The following is a 20,999-nucleotide window of genomic DNA, read 5'->3' on the forward strand; positions in this document are numbered from 1 at the left end:
TTAGTATTATATAAAATACTTTAAACGTTAAGGTTTATTTTCATAGCAACTAGAGGTCATTCTTCTTTCATTCAAACCTGGCGCGTCGTCTGCAGTCAAGGTAGTATAGACGAAACAAAGATTAGGAAACTAATATTGACAATCTGGAACTTGTACTAAGAACTCTATTATGAAGAATAGGAGTCTTTATAAATAGATCCAAGGTATTTTTTTTCGTATTCAATTCTTTATATTACACCGTATTTTGTTCTAAATACCTTTGGTTCGTATTGATTTTTCATACCTTATAGAGTTCGTCGTCAGCAGAAGGTTATCATGGTTGTCAGTTTCGACGTTTAACGGGGAAGTGATGCTTTGACTTAACGGTTCCTTGTCAGACTGAGAGTACTAGAGTAGAAGAAGAGTGCAAAGAGTACAAGTTAACAGTAAGCACTATGAATGTGTTTAGTAACTTGTCCAACCAGGCTTCAGGCCTAGGCACAAGCCTTGGCTCTTGGTTCAAGAAAGGCGATGCGAAGCCAGAAGAACAAGAAGGGGAGGCACCCAAAGAAGGCGCCAGTCCCCAAGAGCAACCTTCGCCAGCTTCTGCCAATGCTTCTGAGCAGTCAGTGAAGGGTTCTGCTGATGAACATGATGATGATGCAGCATCTCAGCACTCTGGGTAAGTTTTAGACCACTAATACCAATTGGCATGTTTGTGTTATCTACGGATAAGGCGATCGTACGTTTGCCATTTGAGTGACATGTTGGTTTGTTATTTAAACAAAATCCGTGACAGCTGCATAATTAATTTGATGCTAAGGACAAATGGTAATGCCGTACAGGACATCTTATAATATGAGCTGAAGTTTAATTACTAGTTCTCCAATTCAGTGAGCCATGTTTACAACCGTATCTACTTAAAATTCAGGCATGTGCACACAATGCGTAGAAACGATTGTGCAAGGAAGGAAGTAGTAAAAGAAATGTGAATTAGTGAGGAATAGAAGAACACTATTTAACACTATGACATTTTATGTCATATCATAGAATAAATGTTGTGGCAGGTTAGGAAATATAGAACTGTTGAGAAATAGAGTATTCAGACTCAGTAGTACAGTACCTTAGCAACAGAAGTTTATAAATGACTTTGGGGTGTATAAGTATTTTAATGGTAAATGAAGGTTGCATTACAATGTATGTCACAATGTTGGCATGATGTACAAAAGTTTTAGTAATAATATAAAGTAGAATACCCGATGATTATGGTTATGTGGTTCATTTGTAGTTATATAATAATTTATTTTAAACTCCAGCCCAGTTAATGGTGATAAACAGGGCATTTAGCTTTTCATATTGTGCCTTAAATGTTCAAAATGTTCCATGTGTGAGGAGATATAGTGCCTCATGAAAAAAAAATAAACTTTTAACTATGGTAGTAAATTTTGATCGGTAATTGGGTATTTATTAAAGGTGGGAATCGGCATCGACCTTTCTTATAAAAAAGTCATTATTGGTAATAAACCTTTGGAAATAAATGATAGTGACATCATTGATCGTTAAAATCTATATATTTGATATGTCATTTAACTTGTTGAACAGCGGTTGGTTTAGATTTTTTCTCATAGGTGATTTAGTTTTTATAAGTAAATTGTTTTCAACAACAAAAATAATCAGAAATAGCAATATTTAATGTCAAGAATTATAAAGATGGTAATGTCTATAACAAGTGTGGCAATTTTGTCAGTTATAACACTCGCTTGTTCCGATCTCTAACGGAGATGGGAAAAGAGAGGTGGAGCACGCTAATGATCTATTTCCTCAACAAGTTATGTTGTAAGTCAGATGAGGTAAGGTTGAGGATTATGTTAAACCCCATGGAGGATAACAAAGAAATGATGCATGATTTTGATTGTGACATGTTGGTTTTATTAATAAAAAAATTAGACAACCTTCTTATTTCTGACTTTTGAAAATAATTTCCATAAAAAAGAATAGATCTCTTAGGAGTATGTAGAGAAATTGCAAGAAACCTTATATTTATTAGTAACTCTAGAAAAGTCCACCATATTGACTTTTTCAGTAAAACCTACTACAGTTGGTGGTGGTTATAGATCTGATTCGCCATGGTCTTGGATCATGTGTTGGACTCATGATTGACAGTTATTAACCTCTCGGATGAGAGCTCAAAGATCACATGACTGATCTATGGGTAATACTGTGACCTTACACGCACACACACTCCCAACTCCCTGCTCACAAGAGTTGGAGTATAACAACTCACAGTGCAGCGATACTGAAATTATTTCGGCCCTGGGCGGGACTTGAACCCGGACCGCCAGAGTGCCAGGCAGGAACTCTAATCACTGCACCACAAGGTGTTCTGTTCTGTGTGTGTTGTAAGCATGCAATTGCCTTGTTGGCTGAAAGTCTATGCCTGTACCATTGTACAAGTAAAGAGGGTTGAAAATACCATAAGTTACACAAGAATGGTTTCTTACCTCTCCAGCCAAAGAACTTGACAGAATTTTTGTTCAAGGAGAATGGCAAGATTAATCTTTGAATAGTCAAAGATTGTTGAGTAATCTGGTGAGAGACTAATTGTAACCTTGTCTGTAGTACTAACCTACAGGATGACAGTAGTACTGTAGTCAATCTTATTAGATTGCTACCTTGAATTTAGCTGACTGGAAACCCACAACTGGTGTAAGGCCAACTCAGCCTCGGCCTATACCAACTTGGCCTTGGCCAGTTGCTGTGATTACCAACTTGGCCTTGGCCAGTTGCTGTGATTACCAACTTGGCTTGTCTTCAATTACTAACCAGTTCCAACTCAGGCTTTTCTTTATTTTCAGAAAATGTCTGAGATTTCATGCCAGTCGGTAAATACTAACTTGTGAACTGTGGAGTCTTACCTCCATGGCAAAACTGAAGTAGATAGTCTTGCACACAAGTGTGGACTAGATCAGTCATGGTTTTGCAAATGTTCAATTTGCATTTTCTTACAATTTTGTTTTTCAGTCCTTTTGATGGTACTTTATGAAATAAGACACAGCAAGTAAAAATATATGAGGAAAGACATAGTGAATAAAAATCATATCATAGATTCAGGGATGATTTGTCCCATTGCATTCAAAATTTAGGTAGGGAAAAATATGAACACCTTTGTTTTTTATTTGCAATAATTGCATAACTGGATGACTGAAAATTATAAGGAGTAAGGGATTTGAATACACTAAAGGATCAATCGTGTTGGAAAAGAATAAAGAATTTAAAGTTATAATTGTAGCTTCAGAAGTACAAATAGAAAACTAAATTTATTTCAATAATTGTACATACATACATACATACATACATATACCAAGGCTTTTTCCCCTGTACAAGGGAGGTAGCCAAAAAGAAAAAGGCATAAAATCATTCCCATCCCTGAATACACTCCACTCCCTTCCACCCTCCCTCTTATCTTAGCATCTCCTGGATGATGGGTCATCCCTGCACCTTGTCCACTGCCCTGGCTCAGAAGCAGTGTCACAAGACACAGCACATCCACAGCAAGGCTGCTTCATTAAATTGTATTACTGGTTAATTATGAAAATGAGAAGGAATGAGGGATTTATTCTTCTTCACTGAGTTGCACAGTCTGAAAATAAGCAAAATTAGTTTATTTAATCAGTTCATTACATAGACCATGTGGCTGGTGAAGTCGGTAAGAAAACAGACCAAGTTAGTATAGGCTGAGGCCAAGTTGGTTGGCTGATTGGCCTGTGATCACCACAACTCCATAGTAGGTGGCAGTGCTTTTCAGACTCTTCCATAGATCTTAGAGAAGAAACCTAGGACTGTTGTTTGCATTGTATTAGTGTGGGACTGTTTGCGTATTGTTGGGTAAAAATAGTAGAGGAGGGGAGCTCTCCATGTGTATAAAGGTTGAGGAAATATTGATGAAATTGATAAGAGATCTTGGGCCCAGTCTGAAGACTGAGTGTCAGCCCCTCAGGGCTGCACCTTCAGATGGAAATGAGGAAGTTGACTAGATTTGAAGATGGGTAGCAGTGAGATTACTCTCTTAGTTGTGCTATATGTGAGACTGTCTTGTGCAGGTAACCATTGTCAGCCCTACAGTAGTAGAACTGTTCTATAGTATGGCATTGCTACAGCACCTTTTATAGATTTCATTCTGGCTTATGTCAGGCTGATGTATTCAGTATAGGTAGAGGATCTTATGCTGAAGGCAGCAGGTGTTCTGCAAGAAAGACCAGGGGCAATGGATTGAATGATTGATGTTGTGCTGAGCTGAAAGGGGTTACCTTGGCCCCATCACTATCATGGCATCATTGCATATTTCATTCTGGCAAATATCAGGCAGTTTTATTCAGTGAAAGGCAAAGACCTTGGGCTTAACGGGTTAATGATTATTTTATCAATCTGTTTTGGTGGTACATCATTATTTGTAAAGAATGATATAACATGACCCAAGCTTCAATATGTAAAGGGTATCACTGTGTATTAAAAGTGCACTGGTGGCGTAATTGGAAGTGTGCTGGTCACACATTTGCTCGGTTGCGGGTTTGAATCCTGCAATCCTCTTTGATACCCAGCAGCTACTGTTACCTGTCTCAAAGGTTCAAGCATGTAGGACACAGGTGATGGCTTTGACTGTAGCCATATCCATCTTGGCATGGCTCCTTATCCTCGTCTACTGTGTATTACGATCATCCTGTTATGTGACCCTTTAGCGAAATGCATTTATCAAGCATTCAAAGAATACATACATATACCAAAGGCTTTTTCCTCTTCCATACGATGACGCCTACGTAGGCTTCATGTGGTACAAGTGGGTATACGAGGCTGCAAGCGTTGGCATCTTGATTATATTTATTTTGTAGTTGTAGCTGAGTGACCCCCATATTATGTGAACTAGCTTGATCATATTTTCTGTGGTTATTAACATTCAGAGTGAATGAGAATGAGTAATACAGCTGTAACTTTGTATTTTATAACACGAGTATTGTGGTGTATCATCGAATCATCATACATCAGGCAGCTGATCCTGTCCGCGAGAATTTGACTCGTATCAAAGAGATTAAGGATATCACTGTGCTAGAGGGGCTATTTATAGCATGGAAATATTATTTTCTGGTATATATTATTGTGACCTTTGCTGTCATGAACCTTTAGTTCTTGGGTCTGAAAGTTGGTCAGTGTTAAAGGTCAGGTTGTGATTTTTCTCTTTGCTCCAAAAGATATACCTTTTTTAAACAATAGTGTTAATGGTTATTCCTTGCACAAGTAATGGGTACGCTTTTGTCTGAGCTCATTGAAGTGCCACTTCATTACTTCCAGTTTGTTACTTAAGTAAAGATGATATTTATAATTTCTTTGGGGTTACAGTGTTAATATTATTCACTTAGACATCACAGTGATTTACCTTAAGATTTTTTTTTTCTGACTTCTTACATATATGAAGACTCAAACAGATTAGAATTAGTCTGGTTATGTAATAACTGATGTACTGATAGCTCTGGTACTTAGAAAAGTAGTATTTACCTAACTGTAGTTCCCAGTATACAGGAAAAGAACAATGCTTCTTAGGTCCCATCTCGTACTCTCCAATTGATCATGCATAGTCTTGGGTTCATGTACAGTTCCTTTTTGTTTTCTGTCCTTAATTTTCTATTATCATGTTTAGATTTGAATTTATGTATTGTTCTACATACATACATATACCAAGGCTTTTTCCCCCTTACAAGGGAGGTAGCCAAAAAGAAAAAGGCATAAAATCATTCCCACCCATTCCATCCCTAAATACACTCCACTCCCCTCCACCCTCCCTCCCATCTTAGCACCTCCTGGATGATGGGTCAGGTATTGCTCTAGATTGGGCTATATCCCTTTCTAAGCTATTCCATGTATTCGTGCATCTTTATGGAAAACTGTAGCTCTCCACATCCTTTGTATTGCAATGCTAGTACAAACAACATGTTATTGACTTCCTTCTCAAAAAATAACTATTTAGGAAGGGTATGGGAGAGTAAATGATAATTTATACCTCAAGTTTCACCAGATAGAAATCCATCACCTCACAGTAGCCAGCAGTGGGCTTCTGGCCTTGTTATAGATAGATCTCTTTGGGAAGAAATGTACTGTTGTGTGTTGCATCAGTATGGACCTGTTTCTGTGTCAGCAAGCTTGTAATAGGAGGAGCAGGATGAAGTTGTCACCAGTTGTCATCTCTCTTAATGTGAAAAACTGAATATTAGATATTTGAAGTTGATAGAAGTTTGGACCCAGTCTGGAGATAGTGCCATCCTGTCAGAATTATACCTCTAGATGGGGGTGAGGGTACTGATGGATTATGAAGATGGGTGGTGACTTTAATGCCCCACAGAATCACCTCTTGCAGGTACCTATCATTGGTCCTTGAAGCGGGAAAAAGCATCCTAAGCAGAAAAAGCTATAGTAAATAATAAAGGTGGGCTCCAAACAGGGTAGTCAGTAGAGAAGAAGGGGAGGAGTCTGTGCCAGGAAGTGTGTAGCTGTGGCCAAAGCTTTCACCTTTGTCATCTGTGCTTGGACTGTTGGTTCACTGCTGGGAATCAGAGAGAAGTGCTGGACATAACCCCATTACTAGGAAGATGAGACTTGCACACCTCCAATCGTATCACCAGTACATGTAGTCAGTATTAAAACCTTTAGTATTTAGAGGCGCATGGTGTCTGATTTTCATATGCTGATGTATTAACTAGGCTGTACTTGGGTTGTTAAGATAGGTATAGTGTGAGGTTAGTTTATGTTTGCCTAGTTCCTTTGGCTAGAAACATATGGTCCCATGATAGAATTACTTAAGTTCAGTAATACAGACAAAATCTTAAATGTGAAAGAATTATCAGGAACCTCCATGAAAAAAAGGTCCACTTGAAAAGATATATAATATACAGTGAGGTAAGAGTTATCCAGGTCAACCTGTCTGCTGCTTTTGATTGTGTTAACCATGAAGATCTACTGTGAAAACTTTATCATGAGACATTGTACTTCATTTGTGTGGATGGCAGGTACTGACACAGTGTTCACTGTGGCATTCTTCAGGGTAGTGTTCTTGATCCATTGTTGTTTGACATTGACACTAATGACCTGATCTATGTAACTAAGAACACTGGCTTATGCTGATGATATGACTACTCACAGCTATTTCCATGCCTCACCCTTTTTGTGCTGTTTGTCATTCTTTAATTTCTGACCTTACACATATCACCAACTGGTCATGAAATTTTAGGCATCACGCTTGACTATGCTGACATTTAAAAAAATATATTCAGTCCATGGCTATTTCTATTGCTTGTAAGTTGGGTATTTTAAGAAAGGCTTATAGGATATTCCATGTTGCCTCCTTTTTCAGCCAGCTGTTTTGGCCCTATCATTTTGCCACTTTTAAAGTACTGCGCTCTTCTGTGATCATTCACTGCTTCAACTTGCCAGAAGCTGATCGATTATGCTTATCTTGTAGCTCATTTTCTTTGTGGTGGCAGTGAGCTGTTGTGTAGTCTCTCTTAGTCATAGTTATAATGTCATCATGGTTTGTATGCTGTACAAAGTGTGGTCAATTCCTGTCCATCTTTAATGAAATTCACATAAAATAACAGGAGAGACCTACAATGTATTGAACAATATAAGGGTGGCATTTCACTACAAGGATGAGGATGTGACGAAAATCATTGAAAGCTTGATATAGTCCAGACTGCAATAAACAGTGGTGATGTGGTCACCATGCTTCAAGAAAGAATTAAGTAAAATTAAGAGAATATAGAAGACAGCAACGAAGATGATCCCTGGTCTAAACAGAAGCTTGTATGAGGAAAGATTGAAGAAACTGAGACTACCCACTTTGGAAAAGTGAAGAAAGTCGACATGATAATGATGTTTAAACTGGAAACAGGTTTAGAGAAAGTGGACTGAAATTTTTTTTACTGGGCTTCAGGTGCTCTGGATCAAGAGTTTAGGGGCTTACTGGATGACATGGTTCAGTCTGCCCATGCATGTGGCAAGGACATTGATGTCAATAAGCTTTACATACCCTGGTAGTGTAGTGCATAACAGTGATGGGTCATGTTAGGAAGTACTTCGAAGGATTGGCTTTGCCCATGGTGTTATTGACTCCATCTAGAATTCTAGAGTGTATGGCATTGTTGTTGCAAGAGGTCTGAGGTTCAAATTTTGAAGTCACTTGTGCTCCCTGTCTTGCTTTACAGTTGTGTGGGTGCATGGGAGCTTGTTTAAAGAGACCATGGTGACTGGTACCAGTGTGTATTTACTTAATTGTGTTGTACAGAAAAGGAAAAGGAGCAATGCTCATTGGGTCCCATCTCTTAATCTCTATTTTTTTTTTATCATACCTAGCCTGAGATTCATTTACAGTTCCAACTTAATCTATATCCTCAATTTCCAGTTATCATATTTAGGTTTGATGTCATGTATTGTTTGAGCTTGGTCTATATCACCTAACCTGTTTCACAGATTTATGCATATATATGGGAAATTGTATTGCTTAAGACATATGGTCTTAATATGTCCAAAGGATGTAAAGAAATACAGTTTCCCATATACAGTAGAGGCATAAATCTGTGGAATAGCGTAGAAGGTGATGTACCCCAAGCTGAAACAATACATGAGTGGCTGCTGTATTTACCTAATTGTAGTATACAGGAAAGGAGCAACGCTTGCTGGATCGTGTCTCCTATTTTCTAATTTTCTAACATACCTAGACTCAAATTCATGTACAGCTCCAACGTAATCTATATATTTGATTTCCAGTTATCTTATTTATTATATCAGTGGCCTTACCTTAGATGTGCTGTGTCTTGCTACATTGCTTCTGACCCAGGTCAGTGGACAGGATGCAGGGATGACCTGTCATCCAGGAGGAGCCAAGAAAAGAGGGAGGGAGGGGTGGTGAATAGAAGTGGAATATGTGGGGATGAGATGGATGGAAGTGGATTTATGTCTTTGACTTTGGCTACCTCCCTTGTAATGGGGAAAAACCCATTGGTATATGTATGTATATTTAGATTTGAACTAATGTATTGTTTGAGCTTGGGCTGTATCACCTTATAAGCCACTTGCTCCATGCTCCGCCTTTGTAATCCTTTGTAGCCCAAACTGGAAAAGTACATGAATTCAAATCTAAGTATGATAATTGGAGATCTAGGATATAGAATAAGTTGGATCTGTACGTGAATTTGAGGCTAGGTATGATAGGTTGGAGAGTAGGAGATGGGACCCAATGAGCATTGCTCCTTTCCTGTACTACAACTAGGTAAATATATACATACGCATACCCATACATATGCATCTTTAGAGCAGACCTAAGAGTTGAATGATTTTGCAAAATAGTTATTAATACTTAAGTAAAAGTGTGATCCCTTGTGAATATATTTCATTGTATATGAAATTGAATGAATTGACATCATGATATTCAATATCATATTGAATACCGGATATTATCTTGCAAAGTAATTGAAAAAGGAGATCTATACCTGTAATCCTATTTTATCACAGCCATTTATTATCAGTAGTGTCTGATTGAAATTCTCTCTTTAAGAGGGACACTTTTCTGCATGGTAATGAATATGTCACAAAAAGATAAATTGACCTGAGGCATGTATTCTCTTTCTGTTGGCAGTGCAATAAAAGTGGGATGGGTTTTTATGGATATTGGCATTCCTTTGTGTTGGGAGAAAAATGGATTTCAGGATGATTTATGATGTTTGCATTAATTAAGTAGGGGGTTGCCATCGTTGGGAGTTGTTTCGTGTCATCAATCACTGCAAGAGAAGGGAATGGTAGGAGAAGGTGCAAACATTGCTGTTGTCAGGTAAGGGTGGGCAAGTTGGCGTGTTAGTTGTTAACATGACCCTGCATGGGGTATTAAAATGTGTACAAGTTTTGTGCAGTTGATACTTTATTTATTTTATTATATTTTATTTTTTAATTTATTAATTTTTCTATTATTTATTTATTTACATATATTTTTTTTTTTACTAGTTTTCACCAAAGAATGCTGAATAACTTTAACTTCTATTGTTCTTCCTCTCTGCTACCCTTGTGAAATCTCCTTTACTACCTTTGGTGTAATAATGTCTTCAAGGTTAGTAAAACTGGTTATTAGTGATGAAATACAGTATACAATATGTTTACATCAGAGAGCCTTTTCATTGAGGTCATATTTTATAATAAAGAATTATTATTAGATTACATGCCTCCCTTGGTGATGGCCAGACTACTTGTTATTATATGTACGTATATCCTTATTGTATTTTCATAACCAGATTTATACTACCATTTTTTTTATCTTCTTATAGGATGTCTGGCTTTTTAAATGTCATTTCTGTTTGTGTATCCTTGTTTTATGGTGCAATTGTCAGACTAGTGATGATTCAGTCACAGAAGATTTTGGAAGTAGGTTGCTCATTGTTTTTGAGGAGTATTAACAAATTGATTGAACCCTTGTTGGATAGGGAATGTCACTGAAAAGATGGCACTGCCTGAGAATTAAACCAGGACCTCCCACTGTTTGAGCAGACATGCTTACCAATTACACCATGGTCACATGTAGTGACCGCTCACTCACCTCCCTTCCCTGGGCCTCTGCCAGTCTTGGAATGTGCGTCACTGTGGGATCCTGTTCATTGCACCATATTGAATAGGGAGCGTAACTGAAAAGCTAGGACTGCTCGGGAATCAAATCTTAGACCTCCCACTGTCTGGGCAGGTGTGCTTACTGTTTACGTCACGGTTGCCTCTTGTGACCACTTGCACTGCATAAATATATATCTTAGATATAATAGATTTTAATAAAATTATTTAAGATAGACCTGTACTCACCAATAATGAAAGATTGATTGAATTTTGCACTTTGATTGGTTACTCTCAAATTGCCAGCCAATAATGTGGCCAAAAACATTAATGCTGCAGATGCTGGCATCCTATGCCACTTTTTAATTATTTATATTAAAATCTAATATTAGTTTATGTACTGTATATAAAGCTATTTTGGTAATTTTTAATTATTGAATATATAAATTAATAATTTCTAAAGTTTAAATTAGGATTTTTTTTTTTTTTAAGGTTTTAAGTAGGGAGATGCATAGGCCTCATGGATAGGCGAGAGAATCATATACACAATAGGTTCCATGGGAAAAGTCGCAGATATGCGGGGTTGCAAATAGTGAGTCACAGATAGGCGGGGGCCCACTGTTCAGGAAAAGAGCAACACTCATTGGATCCTGTCACTTGCTCTCCATCATATCATACCTAGCCTCAAATTCAAGTGCAGTTCTAACTTAATCTATATCCTTGATTTCCAGTGATCAAATTTAGATATAAATTCATGTATTGTTTGAGCTTGGACTATATTATCTTCTAAGGTATTCCAAGTATTTGTGTATCTATAAGAAAATTGTATTTCTTCACATCCTTTAGCACTGTACGGGGTAGAAACATGGAACATAAAGGAGGAAGAGAGAATTAGTTTGAATGTATTTGAGATGAAATGACTGAGAAGTATGATAGGGGTTACTAGGCTAGATAGAGTAAGAAATGAAGAGGTGAGGAGAACAGGGGTGGAAAGGGAGCTGGGAGATAGGGTTCATGAGAGAGTATTAGGATGGTTTGGACACATGGAAAGAATGAGTGAAGAAAGATTAGTATAAGAAGTGTGGAAGGCAGAGGGGGAAGGAGTGAATATGAGGGGGCATCCTTGGATGAGATGGATGGATGGGGTGAAAGGGGCATTACAAAAGAGAGGAATGTCTGTTGAGGAAGGACAGGAGAGGACAGAAGATAGGGGTGAACGGAGAAGGGTTGTGTATGGATGATGCTGTGATGCATGAGGGGGAGTGGGTGGGGGATGGGGGGTAAGGAAGTATGTATGAGAAAAAATTTGATGCTGCCCGAAGGGATTTCTCCCCGTCTTCTCCTTTTCTGCATGAGGGGACGGAGTGGGGGGGGTCGCCAAATTTATGAAGCGGCCTTGTTGTGGATGTGCTGTGTCTTGTGACACTGCTTCTGACCCAGGGCAGTGGACAGGATGCAGGGATGACCCCTCATCCAGGAGGTGCCAAGATGAGAGGGAGGGAGGAGGATGGAGGGGAGTGGAATATGTAGGGAATGGAATGGGTGGGAGTGGTTTATATGCTTTTTTTCTTTTTGGCTACCCCCTGTGTAAGGGGGAAAAGCCTTTGGTATATGTATGTGTGCTTTAGACATGTACTCCTTGATTTGTTCTGTTTACCTCTTAACCCATTAATGACAATAATGATCTAATTGGCAAAAAAACATTCATTTTTGCGGAAAAAAATATTGACTCGTTTGCAGCTGTGAATATGAGTGAAATAAAAAAGTACAAACAAATTTGGTTTTTATATGGCAGGTTTTCCTGCCATTCGACCATAGTGACATGAAAAACTCCCATCTATAAAAAAAATACTATAAACTAAAAATATTCTCAGTTTTGAATCAAAGCTTGTTTGTGTCCGTTTAATAATGTTTTCAATATGATTATTAGTAATACAAATGGATATTACCCTAAAGCAAAGGCAGAATGCATGACAAATATTATTCTTTATAACGCTGTCACATACTAAGTAGACAGTGAATGTTATCCCTCCATACATACAGGATGAACAGGAACATCACATATTTTACACAAATACACTGTCCTCTTTGAACATTGACATTGTGAGTTTGGCTGGTCCCCCTGTACAGTCCGGTGTTGCTTGCTATTGTACCTTACTGTGTATTTTGCCAGATCACCAGGCAGTTTTTTGTTTTTGCCAGCAAGAGTGATGAAGTGAATAAATTGTCAAATATAGCATGCTGACCTGCCTCTAATCCAGTCAGCTTGACCATTTCTATCACTATGTCTGGACCATGTCCAAGTCCAATGTCTGGAATTCGTGTACATGTGCCACAATATGGCTCAGAATGAAGAAGAAATCCATCAGCAGTATGTGCAGCCCAGACTTTGAAAACAAATCATATTGGTTTCCCCCTAATAAACTGTTTGGATCCATTTTTACTGTAATATGGAATCATAACCTCGTCCACACTGTAGAATTCATGCCTGTCTCTTGGTTTGTTGACTTCATTCAAATGGCAAAAAATTGGCCATACCTTATAAAATTTGTCCTCTGTAATCCTCATGTTGTCAGTAAAGTGCAAACAGCACATGATTTCTTCAAATGTGTCTCTTTTGGTACTCTCTGAGATGAGTTGGTTAAAAACATCAGGAGACTCACACCAATATAGTTTCCGACTTGGAAGCTTGTTGTACCCTGATGTTATAAGGGTGGTCATGAACAAGATCATGTTTTCTTATGTCACATTGTTACTTGAAAAAGATTTCTGTGCTTCATACAACTTACTCTGTGCACACACTTCATCTATTCACTTATCTGTCCAAAACAACCTGATACAGTCATCTGGGTTCTTTATTTCTCCTTTCAGTTTCATTAGGTCATTGTTTCTGAATGTAGCCTTGTACAGTAGACTTGATGTGATGCTATTATTGTGCCAATTGTAATTCTTTTTTTGATACTTTCTTGGAGGCTGTGATGATGTTGAGGGAGCGTCTGGTTCATCATTCACAACATCCTTCTGATTACTTGTAGTAACAGAAACTACTTCAGAAGACAAAATCTTTGTGGAAGATGATCAGGGTTGCACGTGACTGTCATCTGAGGCATCTGAGTCATAATTGGTGTCTGCAACACCATCCTTATGTGGTGGATTGATAGCTACTGTTGTGCCTTCACAATCAAGTTGGTCCAGAATTTCATGAATTTAATTTAGGTTGAGGCTGAAAACCAAACAGACAAACAAATAAACACATATCATTGTGTACACATTTTGCTATGCATTTTATTGTAATCACAGAGATTGTATAGCAACAGAATGCTATACAATTTATTGTTACTGAAAATAGCTTATCAGAATGAAAAGTGGCAAGAAACCCTGCCAGCAAATCCTTTCTAGTTATATCTCTTATAAGAAACAATTTGCTGATATTTTCTCAATAGTTTTGTAAAGACATCATTATAGAATAAAATAATTATGATTATTTGTCTGAGAAAAAATGTAAACATTGTTCTACATACCTTCATTTGTTGCATGGTTGAGAGATGCTTATGAACACCTTCACATGACTGTATCTAGCATGTAACTGACACACACTTGTGAATCAGAGTGACATGCAGATGTGTAATGAGCAAGTTGCAACATCTATCTGATCAAGTGGTGCTTAGTGCACTAGCACTTAATACCAATAGTCCTGACATGAATATAAGCAGTGGCAAGATATCCTGCCACTCATCATGAATGGATTAAAGCCCTCCCATTTTTAATCAAGAGATCTCTTGTCATAGACAAGAAACAGTATTGGTCCAAGCACCGAACCCTGTGGAACTCCACTTTTTACTGTTCTCCATCTTGACATTTTATCCTTTACTGCTGTCCTCGTATGTCTTCCCTTAAAAAAAAAATCTTTCATCAATTCTAGTAGTTTGCCTCTCAGTCATTCAGCATGCTCCAATTTCCATATAAGATGTCTGTGGGGTATTTTATCAAATGCCTTCTCTAGGTTGAGGCAGACAAAGTCCATTCAGCCCTTTCTCTTTTGTGCAGCACATCAATCACTCGAGTAAAAGCTTAAAAGGTTTGATACACATGGCCTTCCAGATCTGAAGCCAAAATGAGTCTTTGTCCGAATTTTCATACGTGTGATTGTGTGTGTGTGTGTGCTTTTCTCATTCCTGTCTTTGCTCCCTGATGCCCCTTCTCTCTCTCTCCCTCCTGTCTCCCTTCTCTCTTCTGTCTCTCTCCCTCCCTTGCTCCCCCCTCTCTCATCAGCCCTCCCTCCCTCTCTCTCTCCCTCCATCCCTCCCTCTCTCACTCTTCTTCTCTCTCCTTCCCTCCCTCTCTCTCTCTCCTTCTCTCTCCCTCCCTCCCTCCCTCTCTCTCTCCCCTCTCTCTCTCTCTCTCTCTCTCTCTCTCTCCTCTCTCTCTCTCTCCCCACTCTCTCTCTCTCTCTTCCTCCCCACTCTCTCTCTCTCTCTCTTCCTCCCCACTCTCTCTCTCTCTCTTCCTCCCCACTCTCTCTCTCTCATTCTCTCTCCCTCCCCCCTCTCTCTCTCTCTCTCTCTCTCTCTCTCTCTCTCTCTCTCTCTCTCTCTCTCTCTCTCTCTCTCTCTCTCTCTCTCTCTCTTGCTCTACTCTCTCTCTTTACTCTTTCTCTCTTTACTCTCTCTACTCTCTTTCTCACTCACTCCCCTCTTTCTTTCTCTCTCCTATCTCTCTTTCTCTCTCTCTTTCTCTTCCTCTCTCTCTCTCTCTCTCTCTCTCTCTCTCTCTCTCTCTCTCTCTCTCTCTCTCTCTCTCTCTCTCTCTCTCTCTCTCTCTCTCTCTCTCTCTTATTTTTCTCTTTTTCCCATACTTATTTCTTTTTCTTGTTTCTTTGGTTTGTGGGAATGTTTTATGTTTGAGTTTGACCATCACACAAATCATGCTGTATGTAACAGTGTGCTTGCTTCATAGCCCAGGCTGTATGTCATGGTTAAATGCTTAAACTCGCCTCTTTCTTTAGTTGTGCAATTGCATGTTTTGTCAGTTTTCTAAGTATTTGTTGAATGAGCAAATTTTTAGTAAAAGTTTAATCTACTGGAATACCTTTGGTACTCATGTTTGACAGAAAGTTTGCTAAGTTTTCTACTTTATTCATAGTGGGCATAAACTTCTGCAGATAAATCTCCACAGAGCTCAAACTCAGCACAAACTTTTACAAATATTTCTCCCCCGCAGCCATGGGAACATATATATCCCAGGCTTTTTCTTTAAGGCATGGCACATCATCCTTCATCCTCGGTACATGATGGATTGTGATCCACTCTTCACTATCCGGTATTTTGTGTGTAATTCACCCAGAACTTAATGTTGCTATTGTTCTGTGTTTCAATACAATTCTCTACTTATTATAAAAGTCTTGTTGACATCCCCCTCAAGAGAGCTGCCTGTCCTTTGTTGTATGTCAAGAGTTTAGGAAATATACAGACTAGTTGTTATTACTTTTTGTAAATAATCCCAAACTTGTATTTAGTTGCATATGGGGAAGGTTACCTTTAGTTGAATAAAGTCTGATAGCAGCCAGAATTAACCTAAATGTCTCTTATATCATATCCAAATAGTTATACCAGATGATTTTAAGTCTTTGAGCTCCCACATCTGAATAAAATCTTGTTACAGCAAGGATATGGTTTGGATACTACAAGTGTTGTAAGCTTAAGCTGTTTAAAATTCTTTATATGAAACAAGCTTATGATTTGATATTTCCTTTCTTCTTTGTTAATTCTAAGCCTTACTGTTATGCAGCACAAGCTAATGTGGGTCATTGTGTATCAAAGAATATTGTAAGTGGTGCAGCAGTGTCCTGAACATCTCTTATTATCCTACATCTTTTGTGAGTTAATTCGTGTAAAAGCTGATTTCTTGCAGCTCAACGTTAAAGTCATGGGGGAAGTAGAGTTGAAAGTATTGATCCATGTGGAACTCAAGGACTTGTGTTCTTCTCGTCTGAGCAAACTTGTCATACATAGTCCCCTGTGGCCCACTTTTTGGTGGAGATACTGTAATTTATTAACAGAGGTCTCCATTCTCACATTACCACATGTTCTTTTGTTGAAAATAAGGAACTCTGATTCTTTTGTTAAGAGTCTACTCTTCAGCTGAAGGAAGTTATGTGGTTTCATTTAGAATAGAATTTATTGAACTTGCCAGTAATTAGAAGGAACCAAGGAAGATAATGTTAACCTAATCAATATGGTGGACATTTCCTAAACTGAATTAAATGATTCTGCATTAGAGGGAAACATAGAATATTTACCACCATATAGAAGCAGTTAATAACTGTCAGAAGAAAAATGCAGCAAATGCATGCATCTCTAAAGGAAAACTGAAATTACTAAAGGCTTTTATTGTCAGGAGGCTCACATGTACTTAATTTGGAGTTGGTATCCATTTTTATGACTGGTATCAAAATTTGGTTAAATTTTAATGGTTTCCATAAAGTTGTGCAAATAACTGCACAAATACATTAGTCCCCAGATCATTCAATCAGTCTTTTGCAACAGTTCTGTCTTGCAGGAGACCTGTAGCCCCTAGAAAATCAGACATGGCCACCACCATCATTTATTTCACTGAAGAGACAAATAATCTTGTTACCTTACTTTATCTTACCTTATGGAGATATCAGCAAATACACCTCAGCTACAGGAGCTGCTGCTGCTTCCTCCCTGGCAGTATTGCCTCCAGTGAAGTGGTTTGTGTTGTTCCTCCTACTTCTTCTGATTTACTTGTGCCTTCCATTCATATTTATTCAAAGTTTGTTATATCTACCCAGTCTGGGCTTGACACTAAGAAGGCTTAGGCATTGAATGAGTAGTTTTTAAGTACTTTGTTCTTTCACAATTATGATATCATAACATTACAGTGTTAGTCATGTGGTTATTACACTTATGGTTTAGCAAGCTTCTGTTAAAGTCTTCAACTTATATTTTGACAAAAGCTAGATGGTTTTAAATACCTTCAGAATAGATCTGAAAATGAAGGGAGCTGTACATCAATGCTTTGTTGCTGTTGTTGTTGTTGTTGTTGTTGATTTTGTTATGGATCATTGTTTACCAGCTCTTCTGTCCTTGTAGACAATCTTGTGCTAAATTATTTAAAGAGCCTTACCACTTCCTTGCTAGAAATGGTGCCTGTATGTATAATCTCTTTTTGCAGATTATTAATTCTTATTGGGTAGAATGTTTTTGCACAGCTGAAAAAAATACAGGGTTAAATTGACAGACTTAACCCTATGTGGCCAAGAGTATCCCTAATAACCGAATAGAATCTTATGGTGACTGCTAGGGAGAGCAGCTGAGTTGTACTGCCAGTTAAGCGTTAAAGGGGAAAAGTAATTTTCTGCAAGAGAAGTTTTCCATTTCCAGCCCATCTTCGTGTCCTCTCCAACTGACAAGTCCAACCTGACTTGGTCCTCACTTTTGGCACGAATGACTTTCTTTTCACCACAGAAGTGACTTTTATTCACTTCTGACAGGACAAGTTTTCCTCAACACTTCAATTTTTTTTTCTTTTTTTTAGTCAATCATTCCATGTAGGCCCTTGCAGTTCATCTTTATTTTCATAATTTAAAGTTTTTCAGTATTGAGTTCCATTGATGAATAGCTTTTGCAAATATTTTTATCTTGGTTTATTTTTAGCTTCGACATGTGTGTTTGCCAATATATTGGTACATGTATATAATAAGGATGTCAAATACATAAATTATTGCATTAGTCTTTTTATTTTGTTTGCTTGTTAATGATTTGATATCACTGCTCCATAGTTGCCTTTGAGCTAATAATCCTATTCCCATCATTACAGACGCTCCTCTACTTACGTTCATTCGTTTTACGTTTTTTCGATTTTACGTTTGAACTGACTGTAAAAGAAAAAGTTAGAAAAAAAATTGAGTGAATTTTTTAGTTTAGCGCGCTCTCCGTAGTTCAAACGATACTTGCGCATGACGCTGCGTCCATTGTTTACATGGCACAAACGACAGACTGAACGTGCCTTGCCTCCTCCTCCCCTCCTCCTCCACCATCTCCATTTATGTTGCTTGAATTTAATTTATTTGAAATTAATGTTACAGTAAACTCGCGCTTATCCGAACGCGTTTTAACCGAATAATCGCATTAACCGAACATTTTCTCAATACGGTAGCCATCGCTTCAACCGAACGTATTTGGATCTCAACCGAACATTCAAACACCCCGCCGCCTCTTCCGCCACCCCCGCGCCACCCGCAAGCTTCACTAAGTGCTCACACGGTGGCAGCACACTCCATGTTTACACCTGATCGGCTGTTTATACTCTATAGAATATGTTTATGAACTATTTTAAGTATTTCCATGTGTATGTTAAGTTTACAGGTACGAATATTGCAGCTGACATTACCGCATAAAACCCTACGGGAATGAACCATACAAAGTCGGATTAACCGGACATTTCGGTTAATCGGACATTTCTAATCCTCCTTGGAGTTCGGATAAGTGGATGTTTACTGTATTTTACAATGTTATGTGTATAATTAATGATTTAGGGGTGTTTTATAAGATACGGTAATAGAATTTACGGATGTATAGTACAGTATGAACGGTCATACATTACTAGAACGTACAGTAACAACTTACGTTCATTTTCAACTTACGTTCGGCCGTTCGGAACGTAACTAAAACGTAAGTTGAGGAGCGTCTGTATTGTGAAGCATGCTACAGATTTGATTCTGAGGAGTGCAAAAAAAAATTATTCAGCAGAGGGAACAGACTGTAATCTTGATCAAGATCCCATTTTACCCCAAAACTGCCCACCCCCTCAATCACTGATCTTAATGAAGTCATCTAGCATTAACCATAATAGAATCTGCTGAAGGCATTACGGTATATGGACATCACTATCAAAAGGGTTAATCATTGGAGATGGTCCTTGCGTTAGGCTAACTAGATATTTTGTGAACTGTCTTTTTTTTTTCTTTTCTCTTTTTTTTTTTTTTTTTTTTACTTGGCATGCAGTACTGCAAGAACTTGATAACACCTTTAGATACACAATTAATTGAAGCCTAGGTGCTTGTACTCAAGTTCATTTAAGAATATTTGCTTCAGCAATGGCAGCCAGCCCCAAAAGCTACAATATTTATCAGACTTTTCCTGCAGGGAAATCCAGTCGTGTGTGAGTAAGAAGCTATTTTTTTCTGTTTTCCATGAAAAAGAACTTCATTTCATGGTGCACAAATGAAATGGAATAATTCGGAGAAGATGAGAAGTTTATAAAAAAAAAGAGGTCCTATTACTGTATTACTGATGAATTTGTCATTCATTTTTAAAGATTTTCCAGAGAAGAAATGAAGCTCTTCAGCATTCTTAGAAAATATATATCAAGGAGTGCTAATACATAATCTTTATGAATCTTAACTCTAATACATATGAGCTGCATATGTGATAATGTGAATGTATGAAATATTGAGAAAGGATTTTTATGAACCTTTGGCGAAGATGGGAGAAGATTGCCAATGTTGTGTATGTTAAAGGCAGATTGAACATTTTTAGAAGACTGCCAAGGGATTTGAACCCTGACCTGTGATTATTTACGTACAGGTCAGGGTTCGAATCCCTTGACAGAGCTTCTAAAAATGATTGCCAATGTGCACCATGTAAATGGAGTGCATAACGTTAGAGAAATAACATTGTGAGAAAGTTTTTTTGTTGTCTTCAATTTTATAGGATTATTGGAAAATAGTAAACTTAGTTCACTGTATCGGAAATATCCAGTACTAAGAAACTATAATGAATTTAGGAAATACACCAGAATATTAGAAAGTGATTCTGGTATCCGGGATTTTGTAAATTTGGGATTTATTTCTAAATATCGAGCATTTGGGAATTGTAGATTCCCAGAAGAGGAAATTGGATTTACTGTATATCACATGTGCATTACCATAGAGAATGTGCTCTTGTGATAATGTATTGAAGTGCCTATTATTTGTGTCTTCTTCTTCTTCCTCTTCCTCCTCCTCCTCCTCCTCCTCCTCCTCCTCCTCCTCCTCCTCCTCCAGTGTTAGTCTCTTTGTTTAGGAATAATGGAATATGGCTGTGCCCTCGACTCTCAGGGTGGGAGATAGGTTTGGTGAAGTGTAAAGTTGCAAAAAGGTTATGAACTGGGACCTTAAGGACGTACACACATAGACATGCACCCACTCTCCTTTTTCATTGCTGCCCTCAGATCTCGTTGTGTGAGTTCTCTCCCTCTCTCCTCCCTCTTTCCTCCCTCTTCTTCCCTTCTCCTCTCTCCTTTCTCCTCTCGCCTCCATCTTTCCTCTCTCTTTCCTATCCCCCTTTCTCTCCCCCCTCTCTCTCTCTCTCTCTCTCTCTCTCTCT

General features: G+C 38.2%; 1 protein-coding gene across 5 annotated transcripts in view; it reads left to right on the forward strand.

Moving 5' to 3' along the window:
- The first annotated feature begins 287 nt into the window (after window positions 1-287).
- Window positions 288-20,999, forward strand: part of Sap47 (Synapse-associated protein 47kD) — a 175,177-nt gene continuing 154,465 nt past the window's right edge. For all 5 annotated transcript variants that reach the window (XR_012966415.1, XM_076185533.1, XM_076185531.1 and 2 more), the window contains exon 1: window positions 288-661. Coding sequence is in view for 4 of the 5 variants with exons in the window: in XM_076185533.1 (XP_076041648.1) it covers window positions 435-661 (227 nt within the window). In the remaining variant the exon portion in view is untranslated. The remainder of the gene's footprint in view (window positions 662-20,999) is intronic.

Source organism: Oratosquilla oratoria, chromosome 5 (assembly GCF_046742065.1).
Source record: "Oratosquilla oratoria isolate Oo_2021 chromosome 5, ASM4674206v1, whole genome shotgun sequence".
Taxonomy (NCBI): domain Eukaryota; kingdom Metazoa; phylum Arthropoda; class Malacostraca; order Stomatopoda; family Squillidae; genus Oratosquilla; species Oratosquilla oratoria.